The sequence below is a fragment of the Gymnoscopelus braueri genome (genome assembly GCF_963280865.1).
Source record: "Gymnoscopelus braueri genome assembly, chromosome: 7".
NCBI classification, from domain to species: domain Eukaryota; kingdom Metazoa; phylum Chordata; class Actinopteri; order Myctophiformes; family Myctophidae; genus Gymnoscopelus; species Gymnoscopelus braueri.
Genome location: NC_137608.1, coordinates 30,462,436 through 30,484,224, shown reverse-complemented (window position 1 = coordinate 30,484,224; position 21,789 = coordinate 30,462,436). Strand labels below are relative to the sequence as shown.

At 39.2% G+C, this 21,789-nt stretch overlaps 2 protein-coding genes across 6 annotated transcripts in view; both read right to left on the bottom strand.

Moving 5' to 3' along the window:
- The window catches only part of ebf2 (EBF transcription factor 2), a 32,589-nt gene extending 27,238 nt beyond the window's left edge, over positions 1-5,351 (bottom strand). For all 4 annotated transcript variants that reach the window (XM_080434125.1, XM_080434127.1, XM_080434126.1 and 1 more), the window contains exons 1-2: positions 4,775-5,351; positions 2,469-2,625 (exon numbers count right to left, since the gene is read on the bottom strand). In XM_080434125.1, the coding sequence (XP_080290251.1) occupies positions 2,469-2,625; positions 4,775-4,905 (288 nt within the window). In that variant the 5' untranslated portion in view covers positions 4,906-5,351. The remainder of the gene's footprint in view (positions 1-2,468; positions 2,626-4,774) is intronic.
- Positions 5,352-11,719: 6,368 nt separating this feature from the next.
- Positions 11,720-18,658, bottom strand: LOC308089453 (eosinophil peroxidase-like). Of its 2 annotated transcripts, none has more exons than XM_080434176.1 (15): positions 18,566-18,658; positions 18,159-18,218; positions 17,630-17,717; positions 17,331-17,512; positions 17,107-17,239; positions 16,848-16,977; positions 15,888-16,094; positions 15,245-15,605; positions 14,622-14,782; positions 14,275-14,533; positions 13,979-14,149; positions 13,593-13,830; positions 12,935-13,131; positions 12,771-12,815; positions 11,720-12,665 (listed from the first exon to the last, which is right to left on the bottom strand). In XM_080434176.1, exons 2-15 carry the CDS (start codon positions 18,214-18,216, stop codon positions 12,253-12,255), a joined length of 2,643 nt encoding a protein of 880 aa, XP_080290302.1. In that variant the 5' UTR covers positions 18,217-18,218; positions 18,566-18,658; the 3' UTR covers positions 11,720-12,252. The 2 variants fall into 2 exon arrangements, with proteins under 2 accessions (XP_080290302.1, XP_080290303.1); XM_080434177.1 differs by having other exon boundaries at positions 12,525-12,665; positions 12,747-12,815.
- Positions 18,659-21,789: the final 3,131 nt, after the last annotated feature.

Below are 21,789 nucleotides of genomic sequence, written 5' to 3'. Positions count from 1 at the left end.
GACGTGAAGAACAGAGACAGAGAGATGAAGAACATTGCGGGTAAGCACTTTTGGGGGCACAGTCACAGGCACCGCTGGGTCTCCCAAGCACAGTTAAGCATGGTCAAAGTCCCATAATCCTTCGCCTTTCCCTTCCCTTGGAGCAGCGTCGAGAACAGAGGGCCGTAGGCGAGGCTCAAAGCCCATATGGGAACTAACATTGTGTTCATGAGCCGCGTGCTTAACCTGGAATCGGTTGCTCTTTTTAGAGGTTGAACTATCGTGTGTATTATGAAATCCTAAAGCTCCATGATCAAATACGGTAGTCTTCTCTGCAGGCAAGAAGTTTTAAACCTATGCATGTGTGAATGTTTGCGTGCACGTGCTCACCCGCACCAATGTGTGTGTGTGTGTGTGTGTGTGTGTGACTGTGTATGTCAAATGTTTTTTCGCAAGTGGAAAGTACTGTACTGTGAGAGTGAGCAGCAGTCGACCTTGACGGAGAAACTTCCTTTCCTCCATCCCACCTTCCCCCAGGCTCTCCACTACCATCTCTCTCTCTCTCTCTCTCTCTCTCTCTCTCTCTCTCTCTCTCTCTCTCTCTCTCTCATATATCCCCCCTTTCTTTCTCCTTCTCTACCTCTACTGGTCTTTCTCTAAGTGGTCTCAGAGGAATGCTCTCTGGTCCAATAACCCAGGAGGCCAGCATCATAGAGAAGAGAAAGAGAAAGAGGGAGAAAAGAAAGCGTAAGGATGAGGGACGGTGGGGGGTGTAAAGAAACTAAGAGCTAAGCAGACAGTTGCGAGACCAAAGTAAGTGAGCACAGTAAGAAAGACGAGCATAAGCAAGAAAGTAGCGGAGATATCAAAACTTAAAATCAAGAGAGATGCTATCAAGAGTTTAATGTCAAGAGACGGAAAGGCAGCGAAGAGACTGAAAGTGTGTTTTGTATTAGAAACAAAGAGTGTATATTATTTAACTCCGAAAGTGTAAAAATTGATGCATAGACAGAGGACACTTACTTTCTCCTCACTCCTGCTCTACCTCAGAATAACAACAAAACAAAAACAGATGCCAGGGTAACCATGCAGAAAATGAACTCTGCTACATCCGTCATATACTCTACACTGGCCTGTGGCACAAGCGGTTGGGGGTGAGACGGGGGGGGGGGCACTCTAGCTTTTAGCCTTGGTATTAACGCTGTCGCCCACCCTCTTTCCCCCGCCTCCATCCATCCCCTCTCCTCTTCTGACAATCACAGTAAAACAAAACACAGTTTGGACTTCAGTTGAGGGGCTCTGCCCTCTTGTTTCTCTCTGAGGGAAGAGCTGTTGCCAGTTTAGGATTTTCACGCCCCCCCCACCCACCAGCACATTCTGACCACAAGGCAAAAATATCCATCAACACTCGACACAAGGCTCCCACCCTGAGCAGCCCTGTCTCTCTCTCTCTCTCTCTCTCTCTCTCTCTCTCTCTCTCTCTCTCTCTCTCTCTCTCTCTCTCTCTCTCTCTCTCTCTCTCTCTCTCTCTCTCTGATTCTCAGGATTCCAACGTACACCTTTCCTTATTTTGGCCTGCTGTCCGACTGGAGGAATTCAGCTGGCTCCCCCTCTTAGCAATATTTGCAGCAGTGGGGGTTGGGCGGTGGGGTGGGAGGGCATGAAAGGAAGCGACTTTGATGATTAGTTCACTGTATAACTTAAAAAGAGCAAGCATAATTTGCATTAAAAAATAGAAAGAAAAAAAGTAGTGATGTAGTGATGTCCTCCTAATGAGGCAAGCTGCTAATTAGTCATTAAATATTCTTTTTCAATCCCACATGATCAGCTTATTGAGGGTGCAGCTTGTGTAAACATGTAGCCGTCAGCTGTTCAATATGCTTGGTTTTATTAGGATGTGGGAGTTCAAGTTCTGCACCTGGTTGTAGGATGCTGTTCTGCACAGTCAAACTTGTAAAAATGGGCCCTTGCAGGTCCATTTCTACACTTGCAGAGTTAAATTAACACTCAGGATTTAAGTTTACGGCTGTCTAATCACAGAATTCCAGAAAAAGGTGACTCTCTTACATTGTCATAATCAAAGCCTTTAGAATTTTCACTTGTAGCATCTACATGGTGTCAACTTAAAAGTATATCCTCAACTCTAAACCTGGGTCATTTTTACACTTTCAGCGTTAAATGAACACTCCGGATGTGAGAAGAACAGTAGGACACGTACTGTACGCACTTACAGAATGTGTGTACATATGTGTTTGTAGAAATGTGCACATGTCATCAAAAAGTGCGACTCCCAGTCCCTACCCTCCTTCAAAACCGCCATAAAAGAGCACCTGTCTGCAATTTGCAACTGGACCTAAGTCTTCTAGCTTGCCAAAAGAAATGACCCCCCACAGTTTTTCTGTAAATATGCTTTTACTGCTCCTAGTATTGATGATTTCTCCCCCCCCCCCCCACACACACACACACACACACAAACACACACACCACACCTTGTCATGTTCAACAAAGTCCACAAAGGAGGTCCTCTCCACTTCTACAGGCTGGCCATGTCTGTCATAGAGAGCCAGAACGAAGTGGAAGAAGTTGGACTTCCGCAGGTTGGAGGGTGGCTGCTTCTCAAAGTGAGCTCTGGACAGGGCTACTCCACTGAAGACACACAAGAGGAACAGATGATCAACAATCAAGCATTTGAACGTTGTGGTTCACAGTAGTGTTCATTTAATTCTGAGAGTGTACAAACGGATAAATCAACACTGAGGATTTTTTTTCTGTGATTACATTTAAATGCAATCCTATAAATACAAACAGAGACAGGAAGGCCTTGTGATAATTATCTTTTATGCACTTGTTTCTCAGCATGAAAAAGAACACTTTCTGACATAATTTTCCTATATGTTCAATTGGTGAACTAATTAACTGAATGTTTTCCAAAAGATCTCAAAATAAAGATGTAGCCCCAATAGGCTTTTAGATAAATGAAAAATCACTAAATAATAAATAAATACTGTTAAGTTAATTCATTACACACACACAATGTATGTTTGCTTTCCTGACCCTTTGATGAAAAATAATTGTATAGCCTGGTGGGGATTTGTCTCTTTACAGTAGTAGGCCTACAGCCTATCGGCTATGAAATTCTCTTCACAAAATTAATGTTAACTGGAAACAGCCTGTTGTTAATATCCTAGGTCTATAGACAGTACAGACATCATACAAATTATATGATGTATAGCAGAACTAATGAACGGGCATTTCAAAGTTTGATTGACTATAGTATAGAATGGGCCTCCAACATGTGACTGTTAATAAAGGTTGCCTCATGTAATGTCACATTTACCACAATGGGTAAATCATGATAGTTATGAATAATCGTAATAATTCATAAAATATCAAACGATTTAAAAACAAAACCTAATAAATATTTACTCTAATTTAAAATTACATGATTTAGACCATAGAATAGTCATTGAGCAACAGAAAAGCAATTTTTTCCCCCTAAATTGCATAGCAGTCAAAGGCATACAGAAATTTAAACAAGTAAAATAAGTAATCTACAACAAATTAGGTTAATTAAAAAACGCAGGCTTCAAAATGCTATAAAAGACCTTCAGATCCTGGAGACATGAATCCCGGATGTTTAGCTCTCAAGTACACAAATAAATATCTGTATAGGGAAACCTAAAGCTTATTTTATTTACTTCTATCTTGTCTAATCAGGTCTGGATTTTTTTTCAAGGAAATTAAACCGGTTCAGATTTTGTCTGACATCTATTGGATGATAAGTCAACAATAAACTGAGCCCAGAAACTATTAATTTAACCCTTTTCCCCTACAAAATGAAATCAAAATAGTTTTGAATCCCATTTAAAATGTCCATTAAACGAAAGACAAATATAACTGTTTTTGAGTTAGTCTATAAGGCTGTATTAACTCCATTAACGAACAATGCTCAAATCCTTGTAGAAGTCAAATATCTCTATATATATAATTATAATAATGTATATACAACTAATCAAATCTCTCTAAATGCCAGGCATAATAATTATGTCAAGAGGCAACTTGGGGCTGAGTTTTTAATGCAGCGAAATAAGTTAAAACAAACAGGGGAAATACATTTTTATCTTCTAAATAATTATATATTTTTCCGCTACAAAGAGTAATTATAGCCGCTGAAAGTGTCAACGATTTTAATGTAGGTTACTCTCGTTCAAAATGTAATTTAATTAGGCTACGATATATAGGCTAATTATCTCATTTGAATTGTTTTGTTATGTCTCATGTCAAATGTCATGTCGTCTAATTCAATCCTGGCAAAACAGCTATTATTGTATGCATGCACTCTTGTCAGGAGGTATAGATAGGTCGGTTATATTTTGTTTTTAGTTTTTCTTTACATTATGACAGCCACACACGACCTTTTACTAACGCCAGACTTTCACTGTCGCGATTATGTGAACAAATGATATGCATATGTGTTTAAGGCTACCCTTTCCTGTCATTCTTGTAGCCTACCACATTTGAAGAAGTTACAAAAGTTTAGGATGAAAGGTTTTAAAGAAGACTATAGGGTCACATTTTGCAACAAGTAGCCATCGCAGCACTTGTCGGTGCATTTGTATGATCCAAAGACATAGACCTACATTTTGTTGTTACTTATTCATTTGAGACAAACACTTCCTAGCCTATATAATGGACACAAAATGTTAAAACCTGCTTGACTACTAAGGCCTAATGGAAAATTGACCAATATCCGAAAGAATGCCAATTAGCAGAGGTGTTTTCCTCTATACTTTACCTTTGTGCCGCTACATTGGCATCCACAACTCCAACGTTACGCACCCACGACCGAATCGGATCCATCTCCTCGAGTGTTCTCTCTTTTAATCCACCAACTTCTCGTATCAGATGCTCCTGGATCCCGAACATTTAAGCCCTATAGGTTAAACCAATGGACGCACTTTGTTAATCTTCACAAGTTGGAGAGCTAAAGCAGAGTCCCTTCAGTGCGATGCGCTGCAAGAGCGCGTGATGCAAGAAAGATGATTTCAGAGGTGACCTATAAAAAATACCAAATAACCAGCCTTTTAGATCGTTTATCTCTGGTATCCTTTGACTCTTATTCAAGCCTTTTCAATGCTGGAATGGTGGGTGATAGGTATATTCCTCCACTGACTGAAATCATTGTCCAAACGCAATATCCAGCTCAGTTCGAGCCCAGATGGATCACCTGTTCGGCGGACACAACTCTTCTTCGACACGTTTCAGCGAGTCTATCACCAAAATATCCTAAAACTGTTAATCATATAATATGCAGCCCAAGATCATGAGTAAACCGAACCAAACACGCGAGTTGAATCTAAGGGCCAGTGAGCTTGTAATGAACCACTACACTGTCTTGAAGCATGAATGAGACTCTCTGCCGGGATAGTGTATGGAGGAGGGGCCACGATGCCAGATGAGGGACCGCTTGTTGGAATGGATGCTCTCATTGGTGTAAAGTGCATCCGTTGTTTGGACTATTGCCAGATTTAGCGTCCAACCAGCCAATAACTTTCGTATAGCTCCTCAAACTTTTCTCACATCACATCAAGTCTGTTATGGGCAGATATATATAGTTAAGGGAAACTTAACAAAAATTAGGTCAACAATTGGTTAAATGTTAAAATATTTCGTAATGTGGGTAATACGTTAATCGAATACCAAAACGCTCGCCCCAAAACACAGTCGCCCCGGGTCAAATCCGACGACCTCGGAACGTCGGTCGCCACCTGGTATTCCTAAAAGTAACCTCAGTATAGGCTACTATGCCTAAGTCTATCCTTCGGTAAACTATGCCTGAAAACCTAACCTTATTCACAAACGTATAACCTCAGTAAAACGGTGCCAAAACCTAACCTTATTCCTAAACTTAACCTCAGTAAAATTATGCGTAACCCCAAACTTATTTCTAACCTCATCCTCATTCCTCAGTAAAACAAATACACAAATACAAGAACCGCTGCATGGGGGCGAGCGGTCCGCGAAAGAAATGGGGGTGAGCGTGTTTTTGGGGCGAGCCGCGAGTCTTCTGGTTACCTATTAATCTGTATAAAAGCAACATTTTTAGCAGCATAATGATGGTGTGCTTCGCAATCACCGTGCGTAATGCTCGTGCGTGTGAGTGTAAGGGGGGGAGTTGCATATATACACTTTAATACCCTCCATATTTGACTGTTTAAGTCAATGCTGACACCAAGGATATACCATTGCCTGCGTAAGCTGCGTTTATTACACCCGCACGAGCATGCAACAATTAGCCTAAATGGAATTAAAGTATAGCCTATATAGGCTACTATTATGTCATTGTCAAGGCTGACTAAATGCCAACTTTTTGCAGGGAAAAGTCTCAGCAGGACAACTTTTAGTTGCACCGAGACGTTTAAGTTTTGGGAAAACCTAGTTTGGTGGTTTATCCTATACTCTTCTTTCATGAAGTGCGCTCGCGGCAGCTTGGCCGTCTGCTCTCTACATGAACAATGCACGTGCAGTGATTGAACGCAGTGCTTCCACTGAGGAGGCATCCAATCAGTGTCATGCTGCTACAATGGACGTCTGCTGCATCCATCAATCTCCAGCGGCACCACGCAGTACCAAGATCTGATTGGCTCTCATGCCTCAGCCTGACAGGGTCAAAAATTATATCAACAAACCAGACTGTCGTTATTATGTGCAAATTCAAACTTGCCAATGATGACATTATCTCGTCCCAATAATAACCCTGGCGGCTATATATTTATTAAGGGCCTGATATGTTTTATTCTAATATGAATTGTGAGTTGAGCAATATATCTCATATAGGCTATTGCTCTGAGATAATATAGCTCTGAGATATTTCGTGCCTATAATCTCTTTTCAAACACAGGTTTTGTATTGTTCTTCATTTTTGGGTTATTTTAATGTGGGCTACAAAACGAAAATAGGCCTGTATGCCTATGTAGGCTATAGGCCTACTATAGCACGTTTGATGCATCTCTTGTAACCTTTAGAAAATATTTTCCGTTCCTGTTCCACTGGCGTTGAAAAGGAAAGTTTTTTTTTCTTTTTCATGCTGGCTCCTGCGGCCCCCTTAGAGGCCATTGTCTCTGTTTAGACTGAACAATGAATGTAAATCTCCCCCCTTCGATCCCGCCTCAACCGACCATCTGCCACAGCGCGGGACACAGTCAGATGTTTCCCCAATTATGAGAACAGTCTTGCGGAATCCTGTCACTGAATCTCCGCCCTGTCGCCGTGTTCCTTCTCCTCTTTCCCTGGTGTACGTTGAGTCGTTTTGATTGACAGCTCTACTTAACCCGAAACCATGAAAAATCTATAAATGCTGAAGGCAGCATGTTGACACAAATCTGCAGGGTAAAATTCCTCTACTCCCCTCAAACAAGTACGGATGTTAGTTATTCAAGGAAGATGCGTTCTTATAAAAAGTGAATTTGATGAGAGTTGTCAAGAAAGACTTTGCGAATATAGGGAATGTGTTGTGGACGCAAAAGTTAACCCGGGCCATGCCATGCATCCTTGTGTTGCGGACTGGGAGTTCTCTCTTCTGACATTGGCTCCTAATAGCAGAAAATAAACATCTCACTTTATACCCAACATGTAAATTTGAATCTGAATCAATTTATCAAAAGCTAGGCCTACATTTAACTTAGCAAGTCAATTTGCACTGATCATTTAAACTTTTATTTCAAGATTTAACTTGAGACCAGCTTGTAAACTATTATACTTCGTTTTCAAAATAATTGAAATGTTTCAAGCAATTTTCAAGCAATTTTCAAGCAATTTTCAAGCAACTTTCAAGCAACTTTCAAGCTTTATAGCTCTTGAGTGGATCCCTGCAATATTATACACATGCAAACCATTAACTTTTTTAGTAGCCCAAGCCCACAATAAAATAAATAAAATAAATAAAATAAATAAAATAAATAAAATAAATAAAATAAATAAAATAAATAAAATAAATAAAATAAATAAAATAAATAAAATAAATAAAATAAATAAAATAAATAAAATAAATAAAATAAATAAAATAAATAAAATAAATAAAATAAATAAAATAAATAAAATAAATAAAATAAATAAAATAAATAAAATAAATAAAATAAATAAAATAAATAAATAAATAAATAAAATAAATAAAATAAATAAATAAATAAAATAAAATAAAATAAAATAAAATAAAATAAAATAAAATAAAATAAAATAAAATAAAATAAAATAAAATAAATAAAATAAATAAAATAAATAAAATAAATAAAATAAATAAAATAAATAAAATAAATAAAATAAATAAAATAAATAAAATAAATAAAATACTATGCTATGCTAAAACAAGTAGCCTATAACACAGGCCTCATTTATTAACCTCTTCTTAATCTAGCCTTACAAATTGGGGAACTATTTGGAAATTATTTGTGTCAAGAAATTGCTTCATGCTCTTTTGGGGACCAAATGTATTATATTCCACCTTATCCTTTAGCTCCTTAAATGCCTGTGAGTGTTTGTGCAAGGGTTTGGTGATCTGGTCTACTCATGGGCTATAAAATGCTGACTAATCCATTCATGACCTTTAAGAGATTACTATCTAAGAGTCAAAATGACAGAATTTAGCCTGGAAAGTTAGTATAGTTTTTTGAAGATTTCTTCAACTCTGTGCAACGGCTGTATCTCTGTTTTGCTTTTGTGATTTTGTGAAGCGGATACCCAGGCGAGAAGGAGGATTAACCGAACCACAAACGTCTTTCTAATCAATTTATCCCACTGAGACGGTCAGCGCGTGTTTGGGGGGCGGGGCCAGGAATCAGTGACTGCTAAACAGAACAATAGGGTATCGTGTGCCACTCTGCCTCCTCACAATCCCCCTGCTCCCCTGGGAGTACCAGCCCACTCTCTGTGGATGGCAGTCGGTCCACGGAGGTCACGGGGGGCGTGTGGGGGGCGGCCTGTAGACAGTGTTGCCATGTCCGCTTATTATAAGCGACTTTGGGCTTCTTTTTGGGCTTGTTTTAAAGGGTAGTTGATTATTTTGGGGCTTGCTTCCTAATGTTCTTTAAACCACTGGTTCTAAAATATTGTATTTACATATTATATATATTTTAAGATGTAATTATCCAAGGACCCTCATCTGAACCCCCATACAAGATTTGTGTTGTTAAAATATTTTTAAAATATATATTTTTTAAACTTTTTTTCTCTCCAAAATGTCTTTATTAAAATAGCCAATCTACAAGCTCACAACGCTTTTTGGGCTTGTTTTCATAGACCTGGACACCTGGTTGCTTATTTCTCTCACACAATCTGGCAACACTGCCTGTAGACGCAGCAGCTGGTTCCCGTCCCTTCTTTCCACTCTGGAGAACAACAGAACTAATGCGACCCACCACGTCCGTATATCGATCACCATATATTGCGCTCATTTATTTGTTTACTTTATTTAAGCAGGGCTGCTGAGACCCTGGGGAATACCGGCACCCTCAATTAAAGTGGACTGGCATGCCCTATAGTTTAGTTTCTATCATTATAGGCCACCGTAAAAACAAATAAATAATTAAAATTAAATTTGAGTGGTGAAGGGCTGCTGATGTTAATATTTTTATTTTATTTTATTTTAAGATCTGTAACCTCGAACACCTAGTTGAAAAATAGTGTGACAAGCCTCGGCAATTAAAATCAAAACTTCAGAAAGGCACAGAAATGTGACTCTGTTTGAAACAATTAATTCAGATAGCATATTAATTAATATAGGCCTATGAAAGCATGCATCGGAATACTACATTTTCACATTAAAAATGAAAATTAGGGACAATATGATGACGAATTGACGATGATGATGTTGAGGTTGATGATAATGAGGATGATGATGATGATGATGATGATGGTGCTGGGAGTGGGAGTCCAAGATTTGCATTAACTAGGTTGAACTTTTCTTCATCAATTTGGAGGATGATGAGAAAGCAGTAGAGAGCTTAATGTCAGCGCATCTCATCTCACCTCCTCTTGAAACCTGTAAGTGTCATGGCTCATGCTCAGCCTCTTTGCTTTACAGTGTAAGGCAAAGAGGCTGAGCATGAGCCATGACAGCTGCTTGTTCGGATGTTTCCCAAACCACGATCGGTGGTTCAAGCTATTTCAGTCGCATGGTATATTTTTAACAGCAATGCGGAGCTTGAACTTCCTTACTGTAATAGTGCGGCAACATGATGCTGATCCGCAAGGTTGCCAGTTCAGTTGGCCTAACAATGTGAAAAGTCCTGCAGGGGAAAAGGAGAATAAGTAGGCTAACGGATGTCTTAATAAATTAAATATTTCATTTACTTTCTTCTTCTTCGAGGGGAAAGGCCTAAAGGATTTTTTTGTGTGCCTTAACCGGCCTATATTATTTTGTTGTAGCCTAAGACTACATTGAATAGTGAAAATAGGCAGGAGTCTTGTGAGCTTGTAGATCTGATATTTACGAACATGATTGTGTCTTAATTTTTGGAAATGTTCGCTTTCAATGACATGCCCAAAATATGCCAGCCAGACTGACAGTTGTTAAAGGAATTTTGATAGGGTTAATAATAGAGAGAGAGAGAGAGAGAGAGAGAGAGAGAGAGAGAGAGAGAGAGAGAGAGAGAGGGGGGGGGGGGGCTAGAGAGAGGCCCCAACACACAACTATTGATCAAGAAAGTAGATGAGAATATCACAGAAACATCACAGTTTAATGCTTGAAACAGAGTACATTTATACTAAACAGTAGTCTGCTTCTGCATCATAGGAGGCCATTATGTGACCCAACTCACACAACCTAATCTACCAAAAGGTAGGCCTATCTACATTTATAAATATAGCATAAAAAGTAGCAGGTATGTGAACATATAGGGTTCAAAAAGCGATGTCGTCACATCACTCACATGATGACCAAGGCCTGACTTGACTACTTTAGTTTCTATTCTCATGTCCAGTGGTGTAGTCACTAAGTACATTTACTCTATACTTTTTTAGGTATTTTTTACTTGACTGGAGTATTTCCAATTTTCAGTAGCCTACTTTTACTCCACTACATCTCAGAGACATATTGTAGCCTACTTTTACTCCACTACAATCATTTGAAAACTTTAGTTACTAGTTACTTTGAAGATTTTGGTCATTACAAAACATACATGAACCCCTTCAGCCCTGTATACTTTCGGCCATTTGAAAATAGCCGATCTACAAGATCGTAGATCTGCTATTTCCAAAAGATTTGTACACATTTGAAAACTTGTGAAATGGGACATTCTGCATAATGAGTATATACTTTCTATTTTTGGTACTTTAAGTACATTTTGATACCAATACTTTTGTACTTTTATTCAAGTTAAATTTTAATTCCTGACTTTTATTTGTAATTGCAGTATTGATACTTTCACCTAAGTAAACAATTTGAGTAGGCCTACTTTTTCCACCTCTGCTCATGTCCAATCCAACACAGAATCCTAACCATAGACTGTATAAATTAAAGAAACGCAGAAGACTTCCTCCAGTCCCAGGTCTTGCTGGCTACTACTAAAATATGTATGCACTGCCCTCTGCTGGCATGTGGTTTAAATGAACAAGATCATCTTAAAAAAGATTTTCATTATTACCTATGGGCTATACTGCTTACTTTTGCCCTGATTAGTCAAACCCCTGACTCCCACAACTTTTGTAATTGTTTTTGAAACAATGAAAATACAATGACAGTGAATATGCAGCATACATGGTTTTATTTCACATTTGTGCGGTGATAAATCATAATGCAATTATGCTCATTCATTAAAGTTTCAAAAATAACATTCAATAGCTTAGTTGATGTAGAGGTAATACTTTACATTAATTTGCCAACTAAGTCTTAAAGGAAATACCCTTTTTAGAGAATATATAAATACTGTGGACAGCAATGCAGAAATGAAAAAAGGAATTCCAAAAACTTCCCTGATCAGAAGCTGATAAATAAGTTGAAACCTGAGATGATTCATTTAATTTCTCTGCAATTAATGCAAAAAAAGAGGCAAAACAAGCGTTGTTCACTTCTTTCTATAACCTGAGTAAGAGTTCATTTAGTGCAACAATAAACAACAATAACAAAAACAATCTTTTAGTCTTTCTTAATCTTTGATATGACAAAGCAAAATAACTTTTACAGATTAATTTGGATCCAGTTCTACATCCATTTCTAAGTTACATTCACTGAGGAATTTATCTGGGTGGGTTTATAACATTAAAATTCAGACCATACATCTAAACCAAGTGGCCAGAGAAGTAGCTGTCAGCTGTCAAACCATTGCCACCATGGTTAGCAAGCAGCCAGACTGTGTCTCCTGTGCTGAGCTGGAGGAGAGTGCCCCCACTGGCCGAGACAGAGCCCTGCTGCTGTGTGGTGAAGGAGTGAAACACCACATTTCCATTATGCATAAGGTCCACATTTCCAGTATTCTGGGAGATAGTACAATGGAAATCAAATTCATATACGCCTGGAATCACACAGGTGAACAGCCCCGTCTTGGTGTTATAGCTGTCCTGGGTATTGATGATGACTTCCTTGAAGGGGATAGGCACGCCTGCTCTGGGGAAGTTATTGGCCAGGCGTACAGAAAAAGCAACTACTTCGGATCGACCAGGGGTCCCCATTGCACCACGTGGCCCTCTGGGTCCTGGGTGGACAAAATGAACACTTATTAATATTCACACCAATATAAAGTCACCATTGTGGCATTTTGGGATATTGCACTTACAGCAAAGTTGTATCAGAGCCTAACCTTGTGGTCCAGGTGGTCCTGCAGTCCCAGGAAAGCCATTAGGACCTTGATTTATAGAAAACAAGTTAGAAATCAGAATCTCTGCAAAAACAATTAGTGCACTACTCATCTTCAGTCGAATAGGTCAGAAATGTATTTGTGGGTTAAGATACTCATTCATCTACCTTCCTGCCATGGACTGAGGTCGAAGGCAGGGATGTCCGCACACTGTGTGTAACCTGACCCTCGGGGACGGAACAGGAAGGGTTTGTTTGGGACGTCAGTGATACCAGTGTTGTCACAGATGATGCGAGCGAGAGATGTACCCCGCAGGGAATTTCTCTGGTTTTCAGTGAAAACTCCTGGGTTCTGCCACCACAGTCTGAAATTGACATGTCATGAACCTTTTTTAGAACCCCTTTGAATGTATTAATGTGGCCAGAGACAATGTCTGTAAACCTGTATGTTCATGTTCCGTTATAATGTAATTTCAAACAGTCCTCTATCAATGCCAGTGATTTTAAACTTTTTGTGCCAATTCACACCTGTATTCAGCAAAAGATAGATGATGTACAACCAGTGTCGCATTGTGATGTTGTGAGCTTGTAGATCGGCTATTTCCCCTCTTTTTTTGTGTGAAAACATTTTTCAAAATTCAAATTGAAACTGAAATTGAAATGTAACCATGTCACCTAAAATGTCATGGCCAAAACAGGGAAACTAGATTGAAAGTGATTATATATATATATATATATATATATATATATATATATATATATATATATATATATATATATATATCTCACACGGCATACCGTTTGGGAGCCACGGCTTTATGCTTACCTGTCTCCCTCACGAATCTTCTGGAACTGTGTGCCGATGATGCAGGAAAACAGGGGCCCTGTTCTGCCACCACGGACAAAGGGCTCAGAGACTCCACCCATGAACACGTCAATGTTGTCGGGAGTGCCATATAAATCCAGAAGGTATCCGGCCAACTTGGTGTTATTCAATACTCTGGCCAGCTGATTCCTATTTCGGGGCTCTGATAGGCCACAAAACTTACGCCATTTGTTGTAGCCTACATAGAGCAGACAGTGGGGAATTGCTGCATTTGTAAAAATACTTTGAAGGCATTATATGTCATAAATACTTATACTTATATTGGTTCAGATATGCTGGCTAGCTAATATACATAATTTGGAAGGTACTGAAACAGAAGGCCATACCCGGAAGTCCATGATCTCTGCCTCTCTGTAGGTTGAGAGCGCCCAGGTCAAGAGCCAAGTGAGAGTTGAATTGAAAGAGTCGATCCGTCAATTCACTAATCATCATGTGGTCCTGTGTGTTCAGTTTGGCCTTCCGACCCACCAGTCCCCTCAGAACTGGATCCAAACCACCTTTGGTGCAGCAAAAACAGTTTTACAGTTTTGCAATTTGAATAACTTGAAGATCTATCAGATTTACACCAAAATAGTGGACCTAAAGTTATATGAAGTTGGTATTACAATTATGTTATTCATACCTTCAAAGACAAGTCTCCATGGTGTGAAAAATGCTCTGTGAAGCAGTGGGCTGGAGAAATCGGGATGCTCCTCGTATGTCTCATTGAGACGGAATACGAAGGGCTGAATCATCAAGTGGGCGAATCGGTAGGCAGCTGTTGCAAATACGTTCGAGATGCTCGGGTCCACACTTTCATTATAGCCAGGGTAGTTAGAGAGCTGCTTTCGGACGAAGTCTGGACCAACAATGTGTAACAAGTAGTCCCTATAAGTGATGACCTGGTTGATGAGAGTTTCACACATTGAATTATCACTTTATCAATATTGGGATCATTGTTTATGTTTGTGCCATTGTTTGCTTCCTTACCTGTAAGCATCCTCCCAAGATCTTACGGGATTCCTGGTAAAGTCTTTCTCCATTCCAGTGGGGATTGAGGATGGCCAGGGCACGTGCTAGACGGTTGTGTTCACGCAACATCAGTGTGTGAATGGTTGTCAGTGCGATGTTTTCATTGACACGCTCATCACCTAGGAGACAGCGAGAGCAGGTTGTACTCTTAACACAAGTGGCTGTGGCACCTAACTTACAATAAAGGATAACTGGAATAACAAATTAAATGCAGTTGATCAGCATTTGTTTTGTAGTTATTAGACATGCAGTGCATGTGTGCATTGCAGACTTTTTCAGTTAATGCAAGGCGACTACAACATGAGCTTGTGGGTGGGATGGAAGAGTGGGGTCGAGTGGGCAATAAAAGAGGATTTAGTGTAGGGACATGGGGAGATAAGGTTTGGGTTTATTAGCGTACAATTCTATCAGAAAACTGTAATGAGGTTTTTGTGACATATTGCAAATACATTACAAGAAAGTTGAAGAAGAGAATAAAATCAGCCCCATGTCATACTTACAGAGTATCTAATATATTATCTATCTTGTCTTCTTCTTTTCTTTTTTTTAAAAAGCTAGATAGTTAGTTTGTCTTCACTCACCAGCAACGAAACAGGGTATCTCCTGGGCATTGCTATCCATGGTGATCTTCTGTCGTGTGGCACACATGTTGGCAGCCATTGTAGCGAAAGGCAGGAGCTCACGGCCGTTGTCGTCAAACTGGGTATTGACCCTCATCAGGCCCTCGTCAGTTGTGAGGTTGCGGAGGTTTAGAACTTTGGCATCATCTGAACCATAAACCTGGCCCACGTCAATGAAAGCTGTGAGAGTGTTAATCTGCTGACGCATAGTGCTTCCGCCGAAGAAGTGCCCCGTGTTGCCAGAGCCGCAGACCGCAGATGAGCGGAAGAAGGGGATGCACTCCTTTGAGTTATTGCCAAAGCGGGGATCTGTTCTGGGGATCTGCAGGATGACACATACAGTAACATGTAGGACTCAGAGTCTTGTACTATATGTACATTTGTAAAGAGTGCAAGTGTGTGTGTGTGTGTGTGTGTGTGTGTGTGTGTGTGTGTGTGTGTGTGTGTGTGTGTGTGTGTGTGTGCATGTGTGCGTGCGTGCGTGCGTGTGTGTGTGTGTACACTGCAAAATCCTGGGCCTAACTGGTCTAACTCAGGGGTATAAATGGACCCAAAAGTGAAATTAAAACTCTGGGTAAATACAATGCTAAGCTATGATACCGACCAAAATGGGGAAACAAGGCTCTGTGCGTTCACAGGTCTGGTCACAGTCGATGCCGTCATTGAATGAACGAATTACAGGAGAGTGAGGGGTGAAGGTGATGTCATGGTCAGTCCACTGGCCAAAGATGGTCTCCAAGTGGGTGTAGATAGTGTCACTCTCCACGTCCTCATTGGCTGTGCTCAGTATACGGTTGGACACTTCCCTCACCTGAGCAGAGGCAAGAACGTTAGTGAACGTGATAAATACACAGTAAAACCCAACTCCAAACTTCCAAAGAGTGTACAATTGGGTTCCATGTTAAATTAACATTAAGGATTTCACTGCGTTTGACAACCATTGCCATACCGACAAGACATAAAAGATTTGCTCCCTTCCATTTTACCACAGAGAAGAAATAATAAAACATACATTACTGCTGTGGATGTCCTTAATAAAAATGTGTATTTGTCTTGTTTATATCCGATTATCTTTTTTTTGGGTCTGTCTTCTTAAGGAGGTATGTTTTGGATAAAACAAAAGTTTTTTTTGTTAAAAGGTTAAAGCACTATATTCTGATAGTAATCATTGCTATATAGAGTCTCCCTGTCTCTCCAGCTCTTTAATAGAGAAAATACATTTTCAGGTGGGTTGCAAATCATAGTGTTCCAGTTCCAATTGTGTCTACTCATTTCTTTGTGTCTTTGTGTCTTCAAATTTCACTTGTTTAATTTGTATCTTGTCTAGGCTCTCTATCCCAATTGGATCAAATCGGTATCCCGACCTCAAAATGCATTTTCTGTTTAATAAAGAGCTGGAGAGACATGGAGACTCCTGTTACTGAACAAACATTCTATAAAAAATTGTACTATCAGAATATAGAGCTATCTAACACTTATTTTAACTCAATTACCCTACCTTTAATATTAAACTAGAGGAAACTACGCTAAACTGAAGTAAACTAAATACAGTGTTGTATTATACCAAGGGGAGAAGGCGCCTTCTGATTCTTCGTTCAGGGTCCCAGCCTTTTGGCAGAGAGGTGCCATCCTGGTACTCAGCAGGTAGCCAGCGGGTGAAGGGTACATTGGAAGACCCCTGACGAGGGTTATTCCTTTCAAGAAGAAACTAGACATTAATCATCTCTGCGTGTACATTCTTGAAAATCTTGACATAACAGCAAAGGTAATTTGTTACAGATAGTGTTACAGATTGTATCGCTACTTCTATCACTCAGCCTCACCTGTTGTTGCAGATACTGGTGGCAGGTCGAAAGATGTTCAGATTTGGAGTGGTTTTGCAAGAAGGGGGGCGCGCTCTGGCAGAGCAGCCTGTTAGGTCAGCAATGAACATCAGGTCCTCCTCAGAGATTAGATCTAAAGCAGAGACGCAAAGGGTCAACAACTCGTCGCATACAGTATTAACCAATTCCCAGTAATGAGAAATACAAACTACAGCAGAACCAACCTGTGGCATTGATGGAGCGCTTTTGAATGTGGTGAGATGTCAGAGACCTCTTCTGGATCAGTTTGATGGTGGCGTCCATATAGTCAGCAGAACGCACCACTGTGCGGGTAGCTCCAACTGGCTGCTTCAGCAGTCGTAGAATTTCTGAGGGGTTAGCTCCTCTCTTGAGGCGGGCTATACTTCTGCGTTGGATTGGATGGCATGAGAGAAGAGACGTCAGTACACAGACGTCTGGCCTTGGTCATCATGGGATACTTTGAAGCATTTCTTTCACAGTTTTGAAAAGTTGGTATACTCACTCTGTCCTGGAGTATTCATAATCATTATCCACTTTGATCTTGGCGTCATTCACAGCATTTTGGATGAAAGTCCTGCTCAAGCTTGGTTCTATAAGCACAGAAAAAGTTTTTCAGTTCTCTATTTTTATGTTGTCAGTTGTGCAGTATAATATTTTATAATAGTTTTTATTCATATGTATTGTTGTTCATTATTGTATTGATGTTCATATACATACGGGCAATTTGTGTTATTACTTTTAAGTATCTCTTGTGTACCATGTTAATTATTAAGTAAACAAAAACCTAATATGCGTTACTACTAGAGCTGCTACTAAGCTGCTAGAGATGGGTCTCATGCATAGGTGGAGGAACATGATCAAAGTCTTATGCCCCATAAGGGGAGAAGAGCATCAGTAAAAAAGTACTACTCTAGATAAAGACACATTTCCTTAACACAAAAAACGTGGTAAAATGTGAATGAAACGAAGGATTTGTTTATGATTCCTAAAACTAAGAAATTCAAATATGCAATGTTACAGATAGCACTCACCAGCATTCACCAGGCTCTGCACCAGACCAGCAGCCAGCAGGAACAGAAATCCTTTCATCACTGCAAAATGTGATTTCATTCTGTCATATTAATATACAGACCGCCTGGACACTTAAATAAAATTAACTTGCTTCTCTTAAGCTCGATACCATTCAAAAGATACATTTTACAGTTACACAATTGTAGTTGCCCAAGAAACTCAAGATGAGTTCAAATGAAAATAAACCCAGCACAGTAAAATTGTTAAATGTTAAATGATCAGTTAAATTAAATTATCTCTCATTCATTTACTTTAATTAAAATAACCACAAAGCACTCTTCTTCAGCAGAACAAATCCTGTGATAGAAAGAAGAGTTAAAGAAAATGTTAATGTATGTTAGTCAAATTGAACCCATGTCTCCTGTACCTGCAACGTCCTGCCTGCTGTTCCTTCAAGAGAGACCAAAAGAAACACACTCTATGTCACGATTGCACTCATCTTATATACTATCATGGTCTGAGGAGGAGACTCCCAAATGTGACGCCTGAAGGAAAACCTTTATGTTACACAGACATGTCAGACAATGAAAGCATTTCCTCCTTCCTCATTCCTCCACCTCCACCTTTCTCCATCCTGTCACGCAAAGATTGTTCTTTTATTGGAAACTATAACTAATGCACAACGTCTAGAATTTTAACAAAATTAAGACAAATGTTTACCTCAAATTTTCTCCCATGTTACTTTTATATTCCATAGAGTTCTGGTGTGCTGACTGAGCTGTTTGAGCCACAGAGAAAGGCATTTCTATAGTATTATCTATGATCTTACTCATCTTGAATATGGCTTCCAAACCTGTCTAACCACAATGTCACATTCCACCAACAATTTGTACAAAATAATCCAGTGATCTCATAATGATCCCCAGAAGCAGTCTGATGTGTCTACACGGAGGGGTGCTTTGACATTTCCATTAGGGCCTATGAGCTTACAATGACCAGCCTGGGGATATGAGCCTGTACCATCATTTAACTCTCAGAGTGAATGGATAAATGATCACTGAGCATTTTCACTGTTTAAGCTCTTTTTAATTTCCTTTTGGAAACACACTTTTAGGACTGCTTTAAAATAATACTGTCATGGTTATTGTTATTATTTTCTCTCCTGTTATTTTAAAAATAAGATATTATTAAAGTTAGTTCAAGTTAATTTTATTTAAGGTAATGTCTTAAAATACCCAAATATACAGATTGTCACATAACTTAATTCATTATCCTATAATGAATCATAAACATATAGATTCTGATTGTTGTCACATATTTCTGAATATATTCCGAAAGTATTTTTCTTTCTTTTCTTTTACTAAATTCAGTTAAAACAACAAATATTTCTGGAACATGGCATGTAGAAAAGCTAAGGCACCGTATTTTCCTGAGCTCAGAGATCCACTGTCTGATAGCCCTCTAATACTACTTTAGCCTGTTACTGTATCTGCCTTTCCTTGTGTTTTTTCGTGACATTCTACAGGATTATGACCAGGCAAGTGGCCACTCCAGTTTAGCTTCTTCAATGATGAGTGGGGATTAGGTAATGAGATGGTTTTGTCTCTGTCTTTGTGCTAACACAAGTAAAACCTAAAAAAAAAGGAATGAAGAACAACCCTAATTGTCAATGTTATTGCATTACAAAGGACCATAATTAGTTATAAGATAAATGGGAGTAAACATTCTTTGCATATACGATGATCTCGTGGTAAACAAGGATCCATAGTTATTTGGCAAGATACCTTTCGAGGCTGTTTAAGCAATGAGCGAATCTACTTCAGTTCTCGTAAGTCATGACTTCCTCGGTTAAGATGTGGCATGGATCTGTCAATGGGGAAGATATGGTGAAATGGATGGTTTTAAAAGCATGACAACACCATGACTGATGCCTGATTTATAGTCTATGGTGTCTATGAATAGCACAAACTTACCGTAACAAAGATCACTTCCAGTTTACTTGCATTCACTTTTTTGTCTTACAAGGGGAAACTTTTCTTGTAGCAGCTAGTACACAACATGCATACACAAATAATACAATACAAGACGATGGCCTATCAGATATATATATTAAATGGTAGGATGGAGTACAGTGCAAAGTACTGGAGTGTGCAAAATGCAGAGAAGATACGTATATTTATGACATGCGCAAATTTAGCATATTTATTGCACATGGAACAAATGACAATTTGTATCAATTGCACTTTGTCTGTGGAAGCCTGCACCTCTGACCTTAGAATAGTAGGTTGAATTTGCCTGACCATGAGGGTGGGTGGTCACTGTTGCTGTGCATTGACCTGAATTTCCTCTGGCTACCTTAACAATGTTAATCCGTCGATTCTTGTTCTGCACATACAAAAATCTGCACCAACAAATCTATGAGAACGTTATAACTAGCTATAATAGATCTATAAAAAAGCAGTATTAACTTCTTGTCAATGTTAAAAACATTAAGCTTCAGTAAAAAGTATTTGTTGAACTTAATTATACAGAATCGAAAAATTGCGAGAAGAAATAACACAATCATCATATATTTTTGTTTATTATTAACAGTTAGATCAAAATCTTAACCCTAACCCTAATTTGATAGACTTATGAAATATTATTCAAACATATTTTTTATGCACTTAAGAACAGTCACATTAAAATAAAACATAGCTTGCAATAAAAAGAAGAAGCTGTGAAACAAATATAATCTCATGATTCTCCATGTTAAACTGACTGACTGTCGTGATAAATGACTGAACATAATGTGTTTGGGCGTGTGATTGGGATCTTTCTTCTAGCCTTGACACAATCGCAAGTGAAGAGATTCAAGCGGATGAGTTTCACCAAAACCTTGACCTTCACCAAGGAGTGTCCCTGACAAAGCAGGGATTTTCCTGTTGTATCTTTTCCGGTAGTAGCTACCAAAAGCTTTACTGGTACAACCCGGGGAAGTCACACAAATACGGTAATTCATTTAGCAAAGTTAGTCTGTCAGTTCCACCCACTCTCTTCATTTGTTACTTGCTGTTGAAAGGTAAGCGGATGGAGGAATTCAAGGAAGCCTCCACTCCACGCTACCCCGAAACTGGCAGTTGGGTGGGTCGTAAGGCAGGTGTGGGACAAGAAAGTATGTGGAAATGTTATCATACAGGATTTGCAGTCTATGACTTACAGTATTTACATGATATTCATTTGCATGTAAAAATGTTAAATAAAACATCTACATGAGCGTCATACTATATATTTAATGAAGCAATAACATTGTAACATTGTAACATACAAAGTAAATAGTCGATGGGCCCCTAGGGCCTAGTAGTCAAGGGCCCCTGGGCGCTCCATAATCAGTCCATAATCAGTCCATTGTTTGGTTGGACTTTGAGTGAAATAGTAGACAGTGCGCTGTGCAACAGTCTGAAACACTCTCGACTGATATCAAAGGCAGTTGCGATACGTACGCATCCCCATTTCACTGACTGACTGAGGAAGTTACAGCATTGGTCGGCTGGTTGTACCTGTACCGCAATTTATGGATTGCAAGCTGAAATCCATAAAGTCTATGTTCTCTCCTGACAGAGAGGTAATTCCAACTGTAACACATTTGATTGGATTTGTACCCGGGTCTCC